The sequence below is a fragment of the Mustelus asterias genome, chromosome 29 (assembly GCF_964213995.1).
Source record: "Mustelus asterias chromosome 29, sMusAst1.hap1.1, whole genome shotgun sequence".
Classification (NCBI taxonomy): Eukaryota; Metazoa; Chordata; class Chondrichthyes; order Carcharhiniformes; family Triakidae; genus Mustelus; species Mustelus asterias.
The window spans coordinates 224946-249821 of NC_135829.1; the positions used below are offsets into that span (position 1 = coordinate 224946).

The 24876-nt window shown below is 45.6% G+C and overlaps 1 protein-coding gene across 1 annotated transcript in view; it reads right to left on the reverse strand.

The window, feature by feature from the left end:
* LOC144480398 (thrombospondin type-1 domain-containing protein 4-like) overlaps positions 1-24876 on the reverse strand; it is a 226786-nt gene that overhangs the window by 181609 nt on the left and 20301 nt on the right. Inside the window, exon 3 of the mRNA XM_078199803.1 lies at positions 10407-10473. Within this exon, the coding sequence (XP_078055929.1) occupies positions 10407-10473 (67 nt within the window). The remainder of the gene's footprint in view (positions 1-10406; positions 10474-24876) is intronic.

Genomic DNA, 24876 nt, shown 5'->3' on the forward strand with positions numbered 1-24876 from the left:
CGGCCCTAACCTCACCCTGGTCATTGTTTTATTCCTCACATAAGAGTAAAAAGCCTTGGGGTTTTCCTTGATCGGACCTGCCAAGGACTCCTCATGCCCCCTCTAGCTCTCCTAAGCCCCTTTTTTAGCTCATTCCTTGCTACCTTGTAACCCTCAAGCGACCCAACTGAACCTTGTTTTCTCATCCTTACATACGCTTCCTTCTTCCTGTTGACAATACATTCTTGTCAAGAGGAAAAAGAGGAGCGTTTTGCGAGTACAGCTAAAGGGGGTAAGACAGTGATTTTTTTAACTTACTTTTTCACGGGTTTTCGAGTGTTCGGGTTTTTAGAAGCTTAGGCTCGTTTTAGGAAAGCGGAAGTAGGCCGCCCGCGGGGCAATCTGGGAAGGCGTGTAGTTTTTTTTTTAAGTGCGCGGGAGGTTTAAAAAACAGGCCACAGTGTGCAGCGGGCAGCGTCAGGAGCAGCCAGCAGAGTGAGTGGGAAGCAGAGTGTGAGCTGGAAGGGCTTTGGCTCACAGGGCTTCGGGGGACAGGGCGAGCAGGGGGGAGTTTTTCATTCTTATTTACTTTTCTCTGTGTACCTTGGTATAAAGGGTCAAATATGAGTGCGAAGCCAGTGTGTTGTTCCCAGTGTAGGATGTGGGAGGTCCTGGAGGCACCTGGCCTCCCGGACATCCACATCTGTGAGGGGTGTGTCGAGCTGCGGTTCCTGAGGGGCCGTGTTAGGGAGCTGGAACTGCAGCTCGAGGATCTTAGGCTGTTAAGGGAGAATGAGGAGGTGATAGACAAGAGCTATCATCAGGTGGTCACACCAGGGCCACTGGTGGAGGCCAAGTGGGTGACGGCCAGGAAGGGTAAAGCTCGGGTGATTGAGAGCACCCCGGTGGATGTGCCCCTACACAACAAGTACTCCTGCCTGAGTACTGCTGGGGGGGACAGCCCGCCTGGGGGAAGCAGCAGTGGCCGTGTCTCCGGAGTGGAGTCCGGCCCTGTAACTCAGAGGGCTAAGGAGAAGAGGAGGAAGGCAGTGTTAATCGGGGACTCGACAGTAAGGGGGTCGGACAGGTGTTTTTGCGGAGGCAGGCGGGAGTCTCGGATGGTGGTCTGCCTCCCTGGGGCCGGGATCCAGGATGTCGCTGGTCGAGTCCCAGAAATCCTGAGGTGGGAGGGAGAGGAGCCAGAGGTAGCGGTACATATTGGTACCGCTGATGTGGGAAGGAAGGGGGAAGGGGTCATGAAAAGAGAGTATAGGGAATTAGGGAGATAGCTGAGGAGGAGGAAAGCAAAGCTAGTAATCTCAGGATTGCTGCCTGTGCCACAGGAAGGTGAGGGCAGGAATGGAGTGAGGTGGAGAATGAATGTGTGGTTGAGGGACTGGTGCAGGGGGCAGGGATTCAGGTTCAAAGAACAAAGAACAAAGAACAATACAGCACAGGAACAGGCCCTTCGGCCCTCCAAGCCCGCGCCGCTCCCCGGTCCAGGATTGAATCCTGAATCCAGGATCCCCGCCCAATTTTCCAGCCTATCTACATACCAATATCCTATCCACCGAGCTGTCCCTCACAGCTACGATGCTTTGTTCATCACAACCTATTAACTCACCCCCACCCCCCCATTCCAGACCATGTGATCTCCAGGGAGAGGCGAAAACCCAGAGTGAAAACCCCAGGGCCAATATGGGGAAAAGAAAATCTGGGAAATTCCTCTCCGACCCCCTGAGGCGATCGAAACGAGTCCAGGAGATCACACTGGCCCTGATCGGAAAATGCTTCCCAACCCGAGTCATTTCCACTTCCACGAACACCATATGAATTCCCTGCCCCCGAGACAGGTTCCCAACTATCCGCAGACTGGCAGATCATAGAATGAAGCCTTGAAACGAGAAACAAGGAACAATTAGCCCGCGCCGCTCCCTGGTCCAAACTAGACCACTCTTTTGTATCCCTCCATTCCCACTCCGTTCATATAGCTGTCTAGATAAGTCTTAAACGTTCCCAGTGTGTCCGCCTCCACCACCTTGCCCGGCAACACATTCCAGGCCCCCACGATCCTCTGTGTAAAATATGTCCTTCTGATATCTGTGTTAAACCTCCCCCCCTTCACCTTGAACCTATGACCCCTCGTGAACGTCACCACCGACCCGGGGAAAAGCTTCCCACCCACCGTTCACCCTATCTATGCCTTTCATAATTTTATACACCTCTATTAAGTCTCCCCTCATCCTCCGTCTTTCCAAGGAGAACAACCCCAGTTTCCCCAATCTCTCCTCATAACCAAGCCCCTCCATACCAGGCAACATCCTGGTAAACCTCCTCTGTACTCTCTCCAAAGCCTCCACGTCCTTCTGGTAGTGTGGCGACCAGAACTGGACGCAGTATTCCAAATGCGGCCGAACCAACGTTCTATACATCTGCAACATCAGACCCCAACTTTTATACTCTATGCCCCGTCCTATAAAGGCAAGCATGCCATATGCCTTCTTCCCCACCTTCTCCACCTGTGATGTCACCTTCAAAGATCTGTTCCTGGACCATTGGGACCTCTTTAGGGGCAGGTGTGACCTGTACACAAAACACGGGTGGCACTTGAATCCCAGGGGGACCAATATCCTGGCGGGAAGGTTGGCTAAGGCTACTGGGGAGAGTTTAAACTAGATAGGTTGGGGGGAGGGGATCGAGACGAGGTGACTAGGAGTGAGGAAGTTAGCTCGCAAACAGAGAAGGGTTATAGACAGTGCAAGAGGGAGGATGGATGGGGGATAGGGAAGGGGAGAGCTCAGACCAAAGGATTGAGATGTGCTTACTTTAATGCCAGGAGTATAGTGAATAAAGGGGATGAGCTCAGAGCGTGGACCGATGCCTGAAAGTGTGATGTGGTGGCCATTACGGAGACTTGGATGTCTCAGGGACAGGACTGGATACTCCAGGTGCCGGGATTCAGATGTTTCAGGAAGGACAGGGAGGGAGGCAAGAGAGGGGGTGGAGTGGCACTGCTGATCAGGGATAGTGTCACAGCTGTAGAGAAGGTGTATGCTGCGGAGGGATTGTCTACAGAGTCTCTGTGGGTGGAAGTTCGGAGTGGGAAGGGGTCGATCACTTTGCTGGGAGTTTTCTATAGGCCGCCCCATAGTAACAGGGAGGTGGAGGAGCAGATAGGGAAACAGATCCTGGAGAGATGCAATAATAGCAGAGTTGTTGTGATGGGAGACTTTAATTTCCCAAACATAGATTGGAATATCCCTAGGGTAAGGGGATTGGATGGGGAGGAGTTCGTTAGATGTGTTCAGGAGGGTTTCCTGACACAGCATGTGGACAAGCCTACAAGAGGAGAGGCTGTACTTGATCTGATACTGACCAATGAACCTGGACAGGTGTCAGATCTCTCAGTGGGAGAGCATCTTGGGGATAGCGATCATAACTCTATCTCCTTTCTGCTTGCATTGGAAAAAGAGAGGATCAGGCAAGCTAGGAAAGCGTTTATATGGAGTAAGGGGAAATATGAAGACATAAGGCAGCAAATTAGAGGAGTGAATTGGAAGGAGGTATTCTCGGGGAAATGTACTGAAGAGAGGTGGCAGTTTTCCAAGGAATGTCTGTCTAGAGTTCTACAGAGTAAGAGTTTTAACAACACCAGGTTAAAGTCCAACAGGTTTATTTGGTAGCAAATACCATTAGCTTTCGGAGCGCTGCTCCTTCGTCAGATGACGAAGGAGCAGCGCTCCGAAAGCTAATGGTATTTGCTACCAAATAAACCTGTTGGACTTTAACCTGGTGTTGTTAAAACTCTTACTGTGTTTACCCCAGTCCAACGCTGGCATCTCCACATCATGACTAGAGTTCTACAGGACAACGTTCCGAGCAGACAGGGAGGAGTTGGTAGGTTAAAGGAACCGTGGTGCACGAAAGCTGTGCGGGACCTAGTCGAGAAGAAAAGGAAAGCATACAAAAGGTTCAGAGAGCTTGGCGTAGATAGGGATCTAGATGAGTATACGGCTTGTAGGAAGGGACTAAAGAAGGAAATTAGGAGAGCCAGAAGGGGTCACGAGAAGGCCTTGGCAGCTAGGATTAAGAAAAACCCGAAGGCGTTCTATAAATATGTGAAGAGTAAAAGGATGAGACGTGACGGAATAGGGCCTATAAAAGGTGAAGGCGGGAAAGTCTGTACTGAACCAGTAGAAATGGCAGAGGTGCTTAATGAGTATTTTGCCTCGGTTTTCACAGAGGAGAAGGACCTGGGTGGATGTACTGCGGGCTTGCGGTGGACTGAAAAGGTTGAGTATGTGGACTTTAACAAAGAGGTTGTGCTGGAATCTTTGAATGGCGTCAAGATAGATAAGTCGCCAGGTCCGGATGGGATGTACCCCAGGTTACTGTGGGAGGCGAGGGAAGAGTTTGCAGAGCCTCTGGCGATGATCTTTGCGTCGTCGATAGAGACGGGAGAGGTGCCGGAGGATTGGAGGATTGCGGATGTGGTTCCTATTTTCAAGAAGGGGAATAGGGATAGCCCAGGAAATTACCGACCGGTGAGTCTAACCTCAGTGGTTGGTAAGCTGATGGAGAAGATCTTGAGGGACAGGATTTATGAACATTTAGAGAGGTTTAGTATGCTCAGGAATACTCAGCATGGCTTTGTCAAAGGCAGATCATGCCTTACGAGCCTGGTGGAGTTCTTCGAAAATGTGACTAAACACATTGACGAAGGGAAAGCGGTAGATGTGGTTTATATGGATTTTAGCAAGGCGTTCGATAAGGTCCCCCATGCAAGGCTTCTCGAAAAAGTGAGAGGGCATGGGATCCAAGGGGCTGCTGCCCTGTGGATCCAGAAGTGGCTTGCCCAAAGGAGGCAGAGAGTGGGTATAGATGGGTCTTTTTCTAAATGGAGGTCGGTCACCAGTGGTGTGCCCCGGGGATCTGTTCTGGGACCCTTGCTGTTTGTCATTTTCATAAATGACCTGGATGAGGAAGTGGAGGGATGGGTTGGTAAGTTTGCCGACGACACGAAGGTTGGTGGGGTTGTGGATAGTCTGGAGGGATGTCAGAAGTTACAGAGGGACATAGATAGGATGCAAGACTGGGCGGAGAAGTGGCAGATGGACTTCAACCCAGATAAATGCGTAGTGGTCCATTTTGGCAGGTCAAATGGGATGAAGGAGTACAATATAAAGGGAAAGACTCTTAGTACTGTAGAGGATCAGAAGGACCTTGGGGTCCGGGTCCATAGGACTCTAAAATCGGCCCCGCAGGTGGAGGAGGTGGTTAAGAAGGCGTATGGTGTGCTGGCCTTTATCAATCGAGGGATTGAGTTTAGGAGTCCGGGGATAATGATGCAGCTATATAAGACCCTCGTCAGACCCCACTTGGAGTACTGTGCTCAGTTCTGGTCGCCTCATTACAGGAAGGATGTGGAAAAGATTGAAAGGGTGCAGAGGAGATTTACAAGGATGTTGCCTGGATTGAGTGGCATGCCTTATGAGGATAGGCTGAGGGAGCTCGGTCTTTTCTCCTTGGAGAGACGTAGGATGAGAGGAGACCTAATAGAGGTATATAAGATGTTGAGAGGCATAGATCGGGTGGACTCTCAGAGGCTTTTTCCCAGGGTGGAAATGGCTGCTACGAGAGGACACAGGTTTAAGGTGCTGGGGAGTAGGTACAGGGGAAATGTTAGGGGGAAGTTTTTCACACAGAGGGTGGTGGGCGAGTGGAATCGGCTGCCGTCAGTGGTGGTGGAGGCAAACTCAATAGGGTCTTTTAAGAGACTCCTGGATGAGTACATGGGACTTAATAGGATGGAGGGTTATCGGTAGGCCTAAAAGATAGGGATATGTTCGGCACAACTTGTGGGGCCGAAGGGCCTGTTTTGTGCTGTAGTTTTTCTATGTTTCTTCTATGTTTCTATTCAACCTCTTTTGTGAACCATGCTTCCCTCACTCGGCCATTTCCTCCCTGCCTGACACGGACATACCTATCAAGGACACGCAGTATTTGTTCCTTGAACAAGCTCCTCTTTTCATTTGTGCCTTTCCCTGACAGTTTCTGTTCCCATCTTATGCTCCCTAATTCTTGCCTAATCGCATCATAATTACCCCTCCCCCAATTATAAACCTTGCCCTGCCGTACGGCCCTATCCCTCTCCATTGCAATAACAAAAGACACCGAATTGTGGTCACTATCTCCAAAGTGCTCTCCCACAACCAAATCTAACACTTGGCCCGGTTCATTTCCCAGTACCAAATCCAATGTGGCCTCACCTCGTCGGCCTATCCACATATTGTGTCAGGAAACCCTCCTGCACACACTGTACAAAAACTGCCCCATCCGAACTATTCGACCTATAAAGGTTCCAATCAATATTTGGAAAGTTAAAGTCCCCCATGACAACTCCCCTGTGACCTCCACACCTATCCATAATCTGCTTTGCAATTTCTTCCTCCACATCTCTATTACTTTTTGGGGGCCTATAGAAAACTCCTAACAACGTGACCGCTCTTGTGAACCTCTTTCTCCAGCTGTCTTAATTTTGGGCCTGTTGCGAGCTCTCAGTGCTCCAAAATGGTTCCAAGTGTGGTAGTGTGGATTCCATGGTTTTACCTGATTTTGTTAACCTGGATTTGTCACTGCTTCACTGGTGCTGCTTGTTGCTTTGGGTTTATGATTGCTGCTGTGCAGACTCTGGGCCTGTAATGCTCTGACTTTCTGGTGAGTCTTGGGTCTGTTCCTTTTGTCCTTCTTTTGAGGATCTCTGGACTTGCCAGGCCTGTAGCTGCTCCTTAAAAATGTTCCTGAATCTTTTACTCGCTGTCCACTGCCACAATGTTTTGTTGTGTGTTGGGGGTCTATACCTGGTTCCTTGGGACTTGCTTATTCCCCCAGAGTAAGCTGCTCGAGATTGTAGTTTATTAAAACTATTACTCTATTTGCAGTGTGAAGATGGATTGATTGGGGGACATTGTGTTATTCTGTAAAAAAAAAGGCTGTGTGTGAAACATTTGTAGCTTTACAACCCTCTTGCACATTTTTGATATTCATCATTGGTGGCCATGTCTGCAGCTGCTCAGCTGTGAAATCCGCCCCCCCCCCCCCACCCTCAACCCCTCCCCACGCTCCCCCCCACTCCTTCTGGATGTTATTTCTTTCAATATCTTGGTGTGTGTGTGTGATTTAATTAAAGGTTAATGGAGACAGCTTGTCTGGGAGAGTTGAGAATTGAGAGGGGTAAAGTGCTAAATGCATACATTTTTAATAAGAGGCCATGGTGAAATGGATTTATAGGTAAATAGGCTGGGTTTCGGACCCTAACCCTAATGCATTAGGAGACAGATAGGGACTTGGCTTTTCAGATGCTAAATTTTAAAGTGGAGTAAATTACTTTTACAACTTACAAAGGTCTCATAAGTAAATCAAAGGGGGAGGCAATAGGAACATATGAAAATGTTTCATTTTTTTGAAAAGCAGAGTTCAAAGAGGTGCTGAGGACAATGGAATCAAAGGGGGTGATTTTCTGGTTCTTTCTGCTGACAGGATCTTCTGGTCCCCCTGCCAATGAACTACCACTGCAGGTTTCCCAGTAGTGGTGGGTGGAATCACAGTGGTGGGACCAGAAAATCCCACCCATGGCCAATGGCAGGCCACCTCCCATCACCTAGAAACAAGTCATGGTGGTGGTGGGGGCAGGGAAAATCCCAAAAGATGAAAGAGAAAAGGGATATTTAAGGGAAGATGTTGAGCTGAATTGGCTGTATGGGGAAGACCTTCTCGGAACAGTGCTGTGCTAACCGAAGATGCAAAATATGAAGCAGCCATCCCAAAACATCTTTATTTCAGAGAACAGTCTTATTTCTGAATTCTCTTAGAATTTCCACAACAGAGTTGTGATGGTACTGTATTATTAATATATTTTATGGGGAAGGGGGACTTTCTTAAGATTCAGTGTTTTTCTACAGAGAGCCAGTTTGTCTGGAAGGAATGCAGCAGAAGCTGAGAAAACCGGAGAAAAACTTATTTTATCTAAGAATGTGTCACTGCGTGGAGTTAATGCCCTTTGTTTACTTAAGTTCTCCTGGGATTTCAGACTAGATTGACAGAGTTATCTGATGTTAGCTTAATTGGAGGAACTAGGCTTGTAGCTGGGAAAAAACAGCTTCATTTTCATTTTAAGAAGTGAGTTGCTGACTGCAGCTAGTTAAAGGCAGAAGCCTGGAGGCTCTCCCTCTCTCTAAGTTTTCTGAAAGCTCCACGGCTGTTACCCAAGTCAGAACAAGTATATCTGTGTTGGCTAACTATTTTGAAAGTTGGGTTTAGATCTGTAAGAGAAATATTGCTCAATTAGAACTGAATAGTGATAAGTTAAGCAGTAAGAGTTGTTTCTTTTTATGTTTAAAGATTGTTCAACAGTTGAGTCAAACTGTTTGATTTTATTAGAGTTTTATTTAAACTTATGAATAAAGCTTGTTTTGATTTTAAAAATCCCTAATTTGTCAGTGGAATTACTCCTGAGGCAAAGCATCGTTTCCTCATATTTATGCCAAAAATAAAAATTTGTCTCGTCTGGCTTCACAATATAGCTTGGGGTTTCTGATCTGGCACCCTAACAGAGTGGAAGAGAATGAGAACTTGTTTGGTAGACCTTTAAGTGCCTTGGGTATTATTACTGGATTTTGAGAGTTAAAAATCTGTGTGGGATTGGTGACAAGAAGGTGTTTACTTGTATGCTGTGTGCAGTTTTTGTTGGGGAGATGTTTTGTAAAACTGTTTAACTGTGTAACTTTGATCCTGTGTGCTTAAGTTTTCTTTTATTCTTATTAATCTTGTAATTTTAAAATCCCAAATATGTGTTACTTGACTTTTATGCTCCTGGCGTCAGTAGTTTCTTTCCTTGTTTTCGGAATACAGAAAAAAGGTTATGATCAGTAAGACAAGTGTCCCTTTGGGATTTGGCTTGCTCAGTCAGTAACATTTGTTGTGGTCGTAACAGCAGTTATTATGTGCATATTGGGAACGCCACATGAGTTTGGAACTTCTCTTCCCTCCAGATCTCTGTTACTCAATCATGTTGTGCTACGTTATCATTACTTTAGCATCATGTGCTTTTGATGTTATCTCTTTTATTCTACAAACACATTCTATAAACTGCCACAAAAGTATTTTTAATGTGGTGTAGGCACGCTCGTTCATGTTGAGCTGTGTCAGTGATGTGTGGTTTTCCATAAAATAATTCCACCCTGTGCTGAAGTGTATTTTTTCTCATGTGTTTATTGGGTAAAATATGGTCTGAAAATTTCTCACAACATAGTCGTAATAACAGGGACAAATCTGTGGCCCACATGCTCATGTGCAAATTGCTCTGGGGCCATAGAGTCGCTGGAAGGGGCCATAGCATGGTTACCACTGACAAGAATCCCCTTTGGCCTTCGCCCAACCCCCATGCCCTGATGTAATCTTCTTCATGCCAAGTGAGGGTCAGTTTGGAGCTGGATCCTCCCAACTCCTGCAATTCTCCAATCCTCAGGCGCAGCAGGAACCTGGCACAAATCACTACTAGTCTCCACAAACAGTGACTAGTCGTAATGGTCATGCCAGGTGCTCAGAAGCCATTGAAACCCCCGAGTCGTCGGGGAAATGGCTAGGTAGTGCCCTGGCAATGCCCCCAGTAACCTGGCAGTGCCAAACTGGCACTGTCAAACTTGGGGGGCTGAAGTGGAGACCTGGGAGGGCTCCTGGAGGTAGGGGAGACCATCAGTGGGAGGGAGAAACCTGAAAGGAGAGGGCCAAGGGGGGAGGCTCCTGAAAGGGAGGGGAGGGCCTGAAGTGGGGGGCATTTAGCAACCTCACAGCAGGACACAACTCACTTGGAAGTGAGGTTGCTTGTACCTGTAAGTGGTAAGGGTGTGTGTGTGGTGTGTGTGTGGGGGGGGGGGGGGGGTTGCCCTTTAAAAAAACCACCCCAATCTCCGAGGAGCCAGCCTTGCCGGTGCCTTTAGGTCCCCACTCCAAAAAAAATCCTAAGTGTGCGCGAATTCAGTGAGAATCTCCCCAGACTCCAAAGGAAATTCTAAGTTTGGATGAATTGTGAACTGAATTACACCAAACCACCCAGCAGGAATCTCACCTGTTTCCCCACTGGGGACAACACCCCGAAATGTTTTGGGAGAATTCCGCCATGTAGTGATTTTTAAAATTCAGAACTGTGACACCTATAGGTTCTGTTAAGATTTTTTGTGTTAGAATTAAGACAGATGTTCTAACACTGAACAAGAAATATTGTAAATTCAGACTTCAGTCTGTAAACAGGAAATAATTACATTATTTTATTAATTGAAGATTGAAGTCAGAGTTTCACAAACTGCCTGTACTTGCAGTAGAGGGCATCCAGCAGCATTTCCTGCACTATCACAAACATCTCCGCTTACCTTTCTGTGTGCAGAGCAAAGTTGAGCTATTGACAGGAAACCGAGGAGTATAACCAGCAGGCAAAACCTGCAATAGAATAAACAGCCCGTCAAATATTGCGAGGGGCCAATCTCAAACAGACATTTTGTGAAAAAATGTTACCTGTTACCACATGTGTCAGAGCCACTAAGAACAAGAATAAAAAACAAAGAAAGGTACAGCACAGGAACAGGCCCTTCGGCCCTCCAAGCCCGTGCTGGTCATGATGCCCTAAATAAACTAAAAAAACCTTCTGCCCGTACTCGAACCCTATCCCTCTATTCATGTACCCATCCAGATGCCTCTTAAATGTTGCTAATGTGCCTGCTTCCACCACCTCCTCTGGCAGCGCTTTCCAGGCACCTACCACTCGCTGCATGAAAACCTTCCCCTGCACATCTCGCTTAAACTTTCCCCCTCTCACCTTGAACTTGTGCCCCCTTGTAATTGACACTTCCATCCTGGGAAAAAGCCTCTGACTATCCACCCTGTCTGTGCCTCTCATAATTCTGTAGACCTCTATCAGGTCTCCCCTCAGCCTCCGTCTTTCCATTGAAAATAATCCTAGTTTATTCAACCCCTCCTCATAGCCAACGCTCTCGAGACCAGGGAACATCCTGGTGAAAGTTGGGCCGAGAGGTGGCGGATGGAGTTTAATGCGGAGAAGTGTGAGGTAATTCACTTTGGTAGGAATAACAGATGTGTTGAGTATAGGGCTAACGGGAGGACTTTGAATAGTGTGGAGGAGCAGAGGGATCTAGGTGTATGTGTGCATAGATCCCTGAAAGTTGGGAATCAAGTAGATAAGGTTGTTAAGAAGGCATATGGTGTCTTGGCGTTTATTGGTAGGGGGATTGAATTTAGGAGTCGTAGCGTTATGTTGCAACTGTACACAACTCTGGTGCGGCCGCACTTGGAGTACTGTGTGCAGTTCTGGTCCCCACATTACAGGAAGGATGTGGAGGCTTTGGAGAGGGTGCAGAGGAGGTTTACCAGGATGTTGCCTGGTATGGAGGGGAGATCCTATGAGGAGAGGCTGAGGGATTTGGGATTGTTTTCGCTGGAAAGGCGGCGGCTAAGAGGGGATCTTATTGAAACATATAAGATGATTAGAGGTTTAGATAGGGTGGATAGTGATAGCCTTTTTCCTCTGATGGAGAAATCCAGCACGAGGGGGCATGGCTTTAAATTGAGGGGGGGTAGTTATAGAACCGATGTCAGGGGTAGGTTCTTTACCCAGAGGGTGGTGAGGGATTGGAATGCCCTGCCAGCATCAGTAGTAAATGCGCCTAGTTTGGGGGCGTTTAAGAGATCCGTAGATAGGTTCATGGACGAAAAGAAATTGGTTTAGGTTGGAGGGTCACAGTTTTTTTTTTAACTGGTCGGTGCAACATCGTGGGCCGAAGGGCCTGTTCTGCGCTGTAATGTTCTATGTTCTATGTTCTAACCTTCTTTGCACTCTCTCCAAAGCTTCGACGTCCTTCTGGTAGTGTGGTGACCAGAACTGCACGCAATACTCCAAATGTGGCCTAACCAAGGGTTTATATAGCTGCAACATGATTTGCCAACTCCTGTACTCAATGCCCCGGCCAATGAAGGTGAGCATGCCAAATGCCTTCCCACCTGTGTTGCCACTTTTAGGGAACTATGGACCTACACGCCCAGATCCCTCCGTATGATAACGTTCCTAAGGATTCTGCCAGTTACAGTATAATTCACACCTAAATTTGATCCTCCAAAATGCAACACCTCACATTTGTCTAGATTAAACTCCATCTGCCATTTCTGTGCCCAAATTGCCAATCTTTCTATATCCTGTTGTATCCTCTGACAATCCCCGGCACTGTCAGCAACTCCACCTATCTTTGTGTCATCCACAAATTTACTAATCAGATCACCCACAATTTCCTCCAGATCATTTATATATACTACAAACAACAGAGGTCCCCGTATTGATCCCTGCAGAACACCACTAACTACAGTATTAGGAATGGATTAACTATTATCTTGCACCTTGGACCTAATTTGTTATGTTAATTGTTTAATAGACCTCACCAAGATATATAAAGAGGTTACAGGTGGCACTGGGTGTTGGAGGTATATATGTGGAATTGAATCAGAAAATAAAGGGAGTTTATGAAGAAGTAGGACTTGTGTTTCTTTTACTGGACTGCAACTGAGAGGCTCATACATTGGTAGCAGAGAATAATTACTGTTTCAAGTAAAGGGCTTTTTCAAAAAACAAAACTTCACTCAGCATTTCCAATCAATGAAGGAGTGAATGGGAGACAACAAAATGACTGAACCCAGAGTAAAAGTGTCAGGATATGACGATCCACCATTACTCTCTGACACTGAACCTTATGACCAATGGAGAAGTGAAGTCATCATGTGGACCATGGTAACCGGTTTAGGAAAAAGAAAACAAGGAATGGCCTTGGCTCTTTCTTTACCAGAGAGAAGTAAAATTAGACACAAAGTATTTTCCGAATTGGAGTTAGAACATTTGGACTCTGAGAAAGGGCTGGACAATTTACTAGTCTTTATAGATGAGATTTATCAAAAGGATGACCAATGAAGTGTGTATGAAGCCTGGTCAGATTTCGATACATTTCAGAAATCAGAGGCTATTTCTAATGAAGAATGTGTGATGGAATTTAATACACTTTATATAAGGATGCAAAAACACTGCTTGAAAATTCCACAGTCCGTGTTGGCATTTAAGCTACTGGACTATGCTAAAGTTACAAATATGGATAGGCTCCTGGTTTTGACAGCAGTTAAATTTGCAGACAAAGGTACCTTTACATGATCAAATGTTAGAGGCCTTAAAAAAATTTTTAGGGATGCATTCTATCCACATGGCTTTTAGGACACAAATGGGTCAGTCAGTGATAAAAGAGACTGCGGCAGATACGCTGTTAACAGAATAGTGCAATCATACAGACACAAGCCGGCTACGGGAATACGGCAGAAGATTGGGACTCAGAAATTAGGAGGACAGAAATCCCTTTAATGTCTATAACAGGAGGAAGGATATGGAGAGTGGTAACAAAAAAAATGAACCCTAGAAATGCCCGGGATATGATTTTTCAGTGTGACTCTAAATTTAATTGTGCTTTCAAATGTCTGAAACAATCTAATAGAGTGTTTGAAGCTACACATGACACGGAAGAGGAAAGAAACAGTGACCAGAAAGGCGGCATTATCTTAATAACAAGAAGTTTTACTCCTGCAGTGAAAGTTTTGGTTGCAGAGTCCTTTAATTGTGCTGTATTGGACAGTGGCTGTACGTCTACCATGTCTGGAATTGACTGATTAAAATGTTACCTAGACTCTTTAAATACTGAAACTTGGAACATGGTTAAAGAATTTGAAAGTTCCACAAGTTTCTCCCCCACCGATTGCCCGCAGAGTGGCAGCAGATTTCAGGTTTGGGGATGATAATACCCTGAACTCACTGATAAGAGTGATGATCCCTTGCAATATTCCTGGAGCGAATCATTTCATTAGCACAGATGTTGTGTCAAATGAGATACCTTTGCTTCTGAGTCGACCGTAGATGAAGAAAGCACACATGAAATTGGATGTGGAAAATGAGAAGGCAACAGTTTTTGGAAAAATGGTGAACTTACAATTTACAAAGTCGGAACACTATTGTATTCCGTTAATGACAATTTTTCGAGGAAAGAAGTTAAGGAAATGTTATTAGCATCCGGAAATGGTGCGTTAGCTGATAAAAAGCTCACTGTGTTGAAGCTGCATCGGCATCCATCTCCTCGGAGGCTGCAAATTTTATTAAAGGATGCAGGTGTAAGAGATGAAGACTATGGGCCTGATTTTACCATTTTCATTCTAAGTGCTGAATCTGGACGCAATTCAGATCCGACTTGGAAATCTGCTCTCAGGCGCCCCCGTACACACTTAGCCTGATAAAAAATCGTGGGTCTGAATTGCGCTGTGGGTGGGGTTTAGCGTGCCCTAAACGATCGGAGCTCTGAACTGCACATGCGCAGTGAGAAAAAAATTTGAAAAACCGTGCCCCTGTCACATCGCTCCCGGGCCACAAAAAAGCGGATAAAGCGGCCCAGGAGTGAAAAGCGGGAGCGATGGCCCCCACAGACATCACTGTCCCCCTTATCCACCCACCCCCCTCTTACCCAGACTGATCGCGACCCCCTGCCCCCTACTCCCCCACCGATTGCCCGCAGAGTGGCAGCAGACCCCCCTGTCCCCCACACCAGAGATCCATCTTACCTGCCTCCCTCCTCCCCTCTCCCAGAGACTGATCTGGCCTCACTGCCCCCCCCCCCACGAGAACGATCTGGCCTCACTCCCCACCCCCTCCCCCGCAGAGAATGATCTGCCCTCCTCCACCCCCAACCAGACAACGATCTGCCCTCCTTCCCCCCAAACCAGAGAATGATCTGACCCGCCTCCCTCCTCCCCACAACCAGACAACGATCTGCCCTCCTTCCCCCCAACCAAAGAATGATCTGACCTCCTCCCTCCCCCCCCCCCCCCACCAGAGAATGATTTGCCCGCAACCCCTCCCCCCCCCCCCCAGCCTCCCCCTCGCCACCGATCTGAGTCAGAGAGCCGTCGGAAGCGCTGAACTCATCTCTTCAGCAGCTGGAGCGCCCGAAACAGACTTTTATTCAGCATGTCCATTTCGGCACGATTCCAGATCGGCGAACGCGATGGCAAAGGGGGAAATGCTGATAAAGTTGGGTGGGCAGTTCATTAATTCAATTGAAATGCATGCAAATGTATTTAAATCGCCATTGCACCCGTTTCGGGCGTGGTTCGGATCGCGGCCTTTCCCGGGCCTCGGTAAAGTGGCCATCTGTGCGGGCGCGGATCGCGTTAATGGCCTCACTTTACTATGTTTTTGCGCCCGTTTTGTAAAATCAGGCCCTATACTAAGCTTGTAGAACAGGTCAGTGATTGGCGTGAGGTTTGTAGGAAGTACAGAAGGACACCATCACAACCGATAGTAAATCTACCTTTGGCCAGAGATTTTAACGACATTGTGGCAATGGACCTTAAGATCTGGGATAAAGCAAACAATATATTAATTTTGCACTTTGTAGATTTAGTGACCAGATTTAGTCAATCAACAGTTGTCCATAGTAAAGAAAAAAGAGTAACCCTGGATCAGATCAAGGAAAAATGGATAGGGACAGGAATGTGGCAAAGTTTCTTACAGACAAAAGAGCACATTAAGTAGTAAAGGCAGTACTGAGAGGGGATATATCCAAGGGTTCGGCCACTGAGTCTATATGGGTAGAACTGAGAAATAAGAAGGGGGAAATCACTTTGATAGGGTTGTACTATAGGTCCCCAAATAGTCAGCGGGAAATTGAGGAGCAAATATGTAAGGAGATTACAGATAGCTCCAAGAAAAATAGGGTGGTAATAGTCGGAGATTTTAACTTTCCCAACATTGACTGGGACAGCCATACCATTAGAGGGTTGGATGGAGAGAAATTTGTTGAGTGTATTCAGGAGGAATTTCTCATTCAGTATGTGGATGGCCCGACTAGAGAGGGGGCAAAACTTGACCTCCTCTTGGGAAATAAGGAAGGGCAGGTGACAGAAGTGTCAGTGAGGGATCACTTTGCGACCAGTGACCATAATTCCATTAGTTTTAAGATAGCTATGGAGAATGATAGGTCTGGCCCAAAAGTTAAAATTCTAAATTGGGGCAAGGACAATCTTGATGGCATCAGGCAGGAACTTTCAAAAGTTAATTGGGATAGTCTGTGGGAAGGCAAAGGGTCGTCTGGTAAGTGGGAGGCTTTCAGAAGTGTGTTAACCAAGGTTCAGGGTAAGTACATTCCTCTTAGAGTGAAAGGCAAGGCTGGCAGAAGTGGGGAACCCTGGATGACTCAGGATATTGAGGCCCTGGTCAAGAAGAAGAAGGAGGCACATGGTATGCATAGGCAGCTGGGATCAAGTGAATCCCTTGAAGAGTATAGGGGGTGTAGTAGAGTCAAGAGAGAAATCAGGAGGGCAAAAAGGGGACACAATATTGTTTTGGCAGATAAGGCAAAGGAGAATACAAAGAGCTTCTATAAATGCATAAAGGGCAAAAGTTTAACAAGGTCATCTATGTGTGGATCCACAAGGGATGGGTGAGATCCTAAATGAATATTTCTCATCAGTATTTACTGTTGAGAAAAGCATGGATGTTAGGGAACTCGAGGAAATTAATAGTGATAATTTGAGGAGTGTTCATATTACAGAGAAAGAAGTGCTGGAAGTCTTAAAGCGCATCAAGGTAGATAAATCCTCGGGATCTGATGAAGTGTAACCCATGGCAGATGGAGTTTAATTTAGATTAATGTGTGCATTTTGGTAGATTAAACCAGTGCAGGACTTACTCAGTTAATGGTAGGGCATTGGGGAGAGTTACAGACCAAAGAGATCATAGCTCCTTGAAAGTGGGAGGCGAGGGAGAAAATTGCAGGTCCCCTAACAGAGATATTTGAATCATCGATAGTCACGGGTGAGGTGCCTGAAGATTGGAGGGTGGCAAATGTGCCTTTGTTTTAAAAGGCTGCAGGGAAAAGCCTGGGAACTACAGGCCAGTGAGCCTCAAATCTGTGGTGGGTAAGTTGTTGGAAGGTATTTTGAGAGACAGGATCTACAGACATTTAGAGACGCAAGGACTGATTAGGGACAGTCAGCATGGCTTTGTGAGTGGAAAATCATGTCTCACAAATTTGATTGAGTTTTTTGAAGGGGTAACCAAGAAGGTAGATGAGGGCAGTGCAGTTGAGGTTGTCTACATGGACTTTAGCAAGGCCTTTGACAAGGTACCGCACGGTAGGTTGTTGCATAAGATTAAATCTCACAGGATCCAGGGTGAGGTATCTAAATGGATACAAAATTGGCTCCTTGACAGAAATGATGTGAAGATGCCGGCGTTGGACTGGGGTAAGCCCAGTAAGAAGTCTAACAACACCAGGTTAAAGTCCAACAGGTTTATTTGGTAGCACAAGCCACAAGCTTTCAAAGCACTGCTCCTTCGTCAGGTGAGTGGGAGTTCTGTTCACAAACAGGGCATATAAAGACACAAACTCAATTTACAAAGTAATGGTTGGAATGCGAGTCTTTACAGGTAATCAAGTCCTGATTACCTAGCAGAAGTGTGTTTTAAGGTCCCTGTTTTTGGCACCTGAAACTCATAGTTTATAGTGATACATCCTATGCCAATTTGTGTGGTGGGTTTTCAAGCACGGGAGATTTTATAATCTTTCTTTGGGGAGTAAATGGTAAATATTGCCCTCCTGTATGTGAAACAAAGAAAATAAGGAGTGGTAAAAAGCACATTGGCCGCTAAGACACTAAGCCTTGTAAACGCAGTGGACATGGCCCTTTATAAATCCCAGGTATTAACAGAAATTTTGGGGTTAGGGGATTTGGGTAAAATATCCATTGAGTCACATTGACAATAGTCCCTTTGGGAAAATGTGCACTCCATTAGGAGTGTAAATGGGAAAAGGTTACGGATAGACAGAGCCAGTTTCAAACAAATGTTGGACAATGGTAAAATATCAAAAATAAAATGGGTTGATGGTAGTTATCAATTGTCCAATTGCTTTACAAAGAGGGACTAGTTCAAAGAAACTTTTGGACATTATCAAAGAAGGTTGTACCTTTCTATAAACATAATTTTTTTCATCTTCAAATAAAAAAATAAAATGGGGAAGGGGTAATACAGTGTGTTTTCTGTAGGGACAAATTTATCAAAACTTTTTTTTTAAGGAAGTCGAAAGATATGCAGGTTAGGTGGATTGGTCATGCTAAATTGCCCCTTAGTGTCAGGGGGACTAGTTAAGGTAAATGTATGGAGTTATGGGGATAGGGCCTAGGTGGGACTGTGGTTGGTGCAGACTCGATGGGCCAAATGGCCTCCTTCTGCATTGTAGGATTCTATGAAGAGGAGTCTTGTCAGGAATGGGTTAACTACTACCTTCCACTTTAGACCTAATTTGTTATGTTAATTGTTGAATAGCACTCACTTGGATATATAAAGGGGTTACAGGTGGCACTGGGTGTTGGATGTGTATGTGAAGTTGAATCAGAAAATAAAGGGAGTTTATGAAAAAGCAGGACTTGCATTTCCTTTACTGAACTACAGCTGAGAGGCTCTCACTTCTGAAAAACACCCTTCCACTGCTACTCTCTACCTCCTATGACCAAGCCAGTTCTGTATCCATCTAGCCAGCCCACCCCTAAGTCCATGTGATTTGAGTCTTGGACTGAAACTCATTCACTGATTCCTCCTGTATATAGAAAGGTAATTGAAACAATGCAAAGCTGAGATTTCAGAACTAACTAGATTGGACTGAATAAGAGGAATAGGAACTGAGCTGGTAACTGACATTTTCAAAAAAAAGAAAGATCGGGCTGATAGCTGTAGTCTGGAAGGATCTAGAAGACAAAGGGTAGATTCCTGAAATATTAACTTTTTTCATCTTTATAGAATCTGAATTTTATTTCTAGTATTTTCTATTTTTTTTGTAGTGTTGTGGTATTTTGAGACAACTGCCAGCCTGCATAGTAATGCAGGAAGTCCAGCAAGCTAAAGCGATGGGTCACACACACAGGTTTTGTGCATACTCCACTCAGCCACATTGCACTGCTAAAGCATTTACCGCAGGCTTGGCAAACCACCTCCTCTACCCTGTAAATTTGCAGAAGTTCACTTAAACTCTCTTGATTATGTTGAACTTGTCTTCTACCTGTCCTCAGTTAGCAAAGAGAAAGACACAAGTATGATAAAACCAGGTTTATAGATTGGGGCAAAACTAATACTGGGGCCTCAGAATATAAGTTGGAAAATTAAATGAGTGACTATATTGGCAAATAATGAAGTAGAGCAACAGTGGGAAATATGTAAAACAATGCAAATAAACATGTTGTTGAAGCTTTTTGTCTTGCAATCAACAGAACAAATGCAAGAATGCCAAATTTCAAATGATCACTATTTTATATTACAGGTGAAATGGAATGATGACTTGTTGGCAAGTCACCTCCGATTGGTCATAGTTTTGCCATGGAAAAAGCAATAGGGAGCTCTAGTCTCACATGCTTGCAGGTAATTCAAAAAGGTGCAAAGCTTGAACGTGTTATTTTTGTTTGTATAAATATGTTGCTTCTAGCAAGATAAGAGAGCCACATTACAAGATCAACTGATTATTTTCAATATAGCAATCTGCTTTCAATTTTTACCCTTGGAAATATATTTAATTCTTTCAATATTTGTTCTGTGTAGATTGAATAATTTTGGCAACAGTACAGGTGGGATAGAGGGGGATGTAAAAGGGAGTGGGGGAATTGCACTACTGGTTAAGGAGAATATCACAGCTGTACTGCGGGAAGACACCTCGGGGGGCTCATACAGCGAGACAATATCTGTAGAGCTCAGGAATAGAAAGGGTGTAGTCACAATGTAAGGGGTTTACTATAGGCTTCCCAATAGCCAATGGGAGATAGAGGAACAGATATGTAGGCAGATTTTGGCACGGTGTAAAAGTAACAGGGTTGCCGTGGTGGAGATTTTAACCTCCCCTTTATTGACTGGGACTCACTTAGTGCTAGGGGCGTGAATGGGGCAGAGTTTGTAAGGAGCATCCAGGAGGGCTTCTTGAAACAGCATGTAGATAGACTGAGGGAAGGGGTCGTACTGGACCTGGTATTGGGGAATGAGCCCAGCCAGGTGGTTGACGTTTCAGTTGGGGAGCAGTTCGGGAATAGTGACCACAATTCAGTAAGCTTTAAGGTACTGATGGATAAAGATAAGTGTAGTCCTCAAATTAAGGTGCTAAATTGGGGGAAGGCTAATTACAACAATATTAGGCAGGAACTGAAGAATCTAGATTGGGGGCAGATGTTTGAGGACAAATCAACATCTGGCACGTGGGAGGCTTTCAAGTGTAAGTTGACAGGAATTCAGGACAAGCACATTCCTGTAAGGATGAAGGATAAGTATGGCAAGTTTCAGGAACCTTGGATAACAGGATATATTGTGAGCCTCGTCAGAAAAAGGAAGCATTTGTCAAGATTAGGAGGCTGGGAACACACGAAGCAAGTGTGGAATACAAGGAAAGTAGAAAGAAACTTAAGCAAGGAGTAAGGAGGGCTAAAAGAGATCACAAAGTCATTGGCCAGCAGGATTAAGGAAAATCCTAAGGCTTTTTGTACAGTTATAAAGAGCAAGAGGGTAGCCAGGGAGAGGGCTGGCCCACTCAAGGACAGGGGAGGAAATCTATGCATGGAGTCAGAGGAAATGGGTGAGATATTAAATGAATACTTTGCATCAGTATTCACCAAAGAGAAGGACTTGGTGGATGATGAGTTTGGGGAAGGGTGTGTAGATAGTTTGGGTGAGGTTGAGATCAAAAAGGAGGGAGTATTGGGGTTCTTGAGAAACATTAAGGTAGACAAGACCCCAGGGCCTGATGGGATATACCCCAGATTACTGAGAGAGGCAAGGGGAGGAAATTGCTGGGGCCTTGAGAGAAATCTTTGTATCCTCACTGGCTACAGGGAATGTCATGATGTGGCAATGCTGGCGTTGGACTGGAGTAAACACAGTAAGGAGTCGAACAACACCAGGTTAAAGTCCAACAGGTTTATTTGGTAGCAAACACCACTAGCTTTCGGAGCGCTGCTCCTTCATCAGGTGAGTGGGAGATCTGCTCATAAACAACAAACAGGGCATATAAAGACACAAACTCAATTTACAGAATAATGAATAATGATTGGAATGCGAGTCTTTACAGCTAATCAAGTCTTAAAGGTACAGACAATATGAGTGGAGAGAGCATTAGCACAGGTTAAAGAGATGTGTGTTGTTTCCAGACAGGACAGCCAGTGAGACTTTGCAAGTCCATGCAAGTTGTGGGGGCTACAGATAGTGTGACATGAACCCAAGATCCCGGTTGAGGCCGTCCTCGTGTGCAGAACCTGGCTATCAGTTTCTGCTCAGCGACAGTGGATGTTGCCTACATGGACTTCAGTAAGGCCTTTGACAAGGTCCCTCATGGCAGACTGGTGCAGAAGGTGAAGTCGCATGGGATCAGAGGTGAGCTGGCAAGGTGGATACAGAACTGGCTCGGTCATAGAAGACAGAGGGTAGCAGTGGAAGGTGTGTTTGTGAATGGAAGGCTGTGACAAGTGGCATCCCTTAGAGATCAATGCTGGGACCTTCACTGTTTGTAAATGATTATAGAGTCATAGAGGTTTACAGCATGGAAACAGGCCCTTCGGCCCAACTTGTCCATGCCACCCTTTTTTTTAAAACCCCAAAGCTAATCCCAATTGCCTGCATTTGGCCCATATCCCTCTATACCCATCGTACCCATATAACTATCTAAATGCTTTTTAAAAGATAAAATTGTACCCTCCTCTCCTACTACCTCTGGCAGCTTGTTCCAGACACTCACCACCCTCTGTGTGAAAACATTGCCCCTCTGGACACTTTTGCATCTCTCCCCTCTCACCTGAAACCTATGCCCTCCAGTTTTAGACTCCCCTACCTTTGGGAAAAGATATTGACTATCTACCTTGTCTATGCCCCTCATTATTTTATAGACCTCTATAAGGTCACCCCTCAGCCTCCTAAGCTCCAGAGAAAAAAGTCCCAGTCTATTCAGCCTCTCCTTATAACTCAATCCATCAAGTCCCGGTAGCATCCTGGTAAATCTTTTCTGCACTCTTTCTAGTTTAATAATATCCTTTCTATAATAGTGACCAGAATTGCACACAATATTCCAAGTGTGGCCATACCAATGTCTTATACAACTTCAACAAGACGTCCCAACTCCTGTATTCAGTGTTCTGACCGATGAAACCAAGCATGCCGAATGCCATCTTCACCACTCTGTCCACCTGTGACTCCACTTTCAAGGAGCTATGAACCTGTACCCCGAGATCTCTTTGTTCTGTAACTCTTCCCAACGCCCTACCACTAACTTATTTGGAGGAAAAAAGTAACTGGTTTCATTAGTAAGTTTGCAGACGACACAAAGGTTAGTGGATTTGCAGATATTGATGAGGACCATCAGAGGAGACTTGAGTGGAGAGATGGCAGATGGAATTTAATCCGGACAAATGTGAGGTAAAGCATTTTGGAAAGTCTAATACAGATAGGAAATAGAACCTTAGTTAGGCCTCACTTGGCCTCTTTTAAGGTCAAACCAAATAAACAAACTCAAATTACATCAGGACAAAGTAAAAGGGGCAGCTCCCCAAAAGGAGGGGGAACAGCCCGAACAAAAATCAAAGTACAAAGGAAACTTAAAAACATGAAATAATAATGTGATTATTAGGGTCGATAATGCACCCCAAACCCTGTGGTGCCCAACGGGCGCGGAAGGCGTCAACCGCATGCTCCCTCTCCAGGGACACACTTGGAATATAGTTCAATTCTGGTCGCCACACTACCATAAGGATGTGGAGGCTTTGGAGAGGGTACAGAAAAGATTTACCAGGATGTTGCCTGCTACGGAGGATAGCATTAGCTATGAGGAGAGGTTGGAGAAACTTGGTTTGTTCTCACTGGAATGACGGAGGTTGAAGGGTGACCTGAAGTCTACAAGATTATGAGAGGCATGGACAGAGTGGATAGTCAGAAGCTTTTTCCCAAGGTGGAAGAGTCAATTACTAGGGGGGCATCGGTTTAAGGTGCGAGGGGCAAGGTTTAGAGGAGATGTATGATTCAAGTTTTTTCTTTACAAGAGCATGGTGGGTGCCTGGAACTCGCTGCCAGGGGAGGTAGTGGAAGCAGATACAATAGTGACTTTTATGGGCCGTCTGGACAAAGACATGAATAGGATGGGAATGGAGAGATATGGTCCCCGGAAGGGTAGGGGGTTTTAGTTCAATCGGGCAGCCTGGTCGGTGCAGGCTTGGAGGGGCAAAGAGCCTGTTCCTGTGCTGTCATTTTCTTTGTTCTTTTACACAGCCATAACATACTCTTCTCTATCTGTCTTCTGGTCTGACACTCGCTATTTGGTCCCAATATAGGCTCTCACAACTTTAATCTCAATATCATATTCGGCAACACGTCTTACCTTTTGGTGATAAACACAGTCAAACATTTTTTATAGGCTGGGTTTAGAAATTTGCATTAGGAGATAGATAGGGACTTGGCTTTTATACTGAGATACTGAGAACAATGGTGTCAGAGTTGAAAGAGATAAACAAAATGGTCTGAAACTTCCTGTCCCACCCACCAATTCCATGCCAGTCACAATGAACAGACAACAGCGGGAAGCAGAAAGAGATCGACCTCGGTATAGTTGGATGATAGGCTTGACAAAATAGTTGGAGACTAGCTGCAATGGATGTGTGAAGAAAGTACATATAGATGAGTGCAACAAGCCATGACAGCAGATCTCCTGGTAGGAGTAACTACAAACAGCAGCAGCAATTCACACACTCATAGTTGTTGAGCAAGTGCAGGGCAATCACAGAATCACATTTTTTGAAATTTGCAAACATGGGCTGGTTGAATACAGTCTGTAACTCTGCCAACTATGAACAGCTGAAGGAAGTGTTATTTGATTCATTCAGCCAATTGGCTGATACCTTGATTGCAGCGGCACTGAAATTCTTCATACTTAACTTTGCTCAAATATCAGAGTATTAGAACATAGAAAGCCACAGCACAAACAGGCCCTTCGGCCCACAAGTTGCGCCGATCACATCCCCACCTCTAGGCCTATCTATAGCCCTCAATCCCATTAAATCCCATGTACTCATCCAGAAGTCTCTTAAAAGACCCCAACGAGTTTGCCTCCACCACCACCGACGTCAGCCGATTCCACTCACCCACCACCCTCTGAGTGAAAAACTTACCCCTGACATCTCCTCTGTACCTACCCCCCAGCACCTTAAACCTGTGTCCTCTCGTAGCAACCATTTCAGCCCTTGGAAATAGCCTCTGAGAGTCTACCCTATCCAGACCTCTCAACATCTTGTAAACCTCTATCAGGTCACCTCTCATCCTTCGTCTCTCCAGGGAGAAGAGACCAAGCTCCCTCAACCTATCCTCATAAGGCATGCCCCCCAATCCAGGCAACATCCTTGTAAATCTCCTCTGCACCCTTTCAATGGCTTCAACATCTTTCCTGTAATGAGGTGACCAGAACTGCGCGCAGTACTCCAAGTGGGGTCTAACCAGGATCCTATAAAGCTGCAGCATTATCTCCCGACTCCTAAACTCAATCCCTCGATTAATGAAGGCCAGTACGCCGTACGCCTTCTTGACCGCATCCTCCACCTGCGAGGCCGATTTAAGAGTCCTATGGACCCGGACCCCAAGGTCCTTCTGATCCTCTACACTGCTAAGAATGGTATTGAACAGTGTGAGAGGTGGATGCATGGTGGGTAGAAGATATTATTTGAAGATGCGTTCACTGACCTTGACTATCT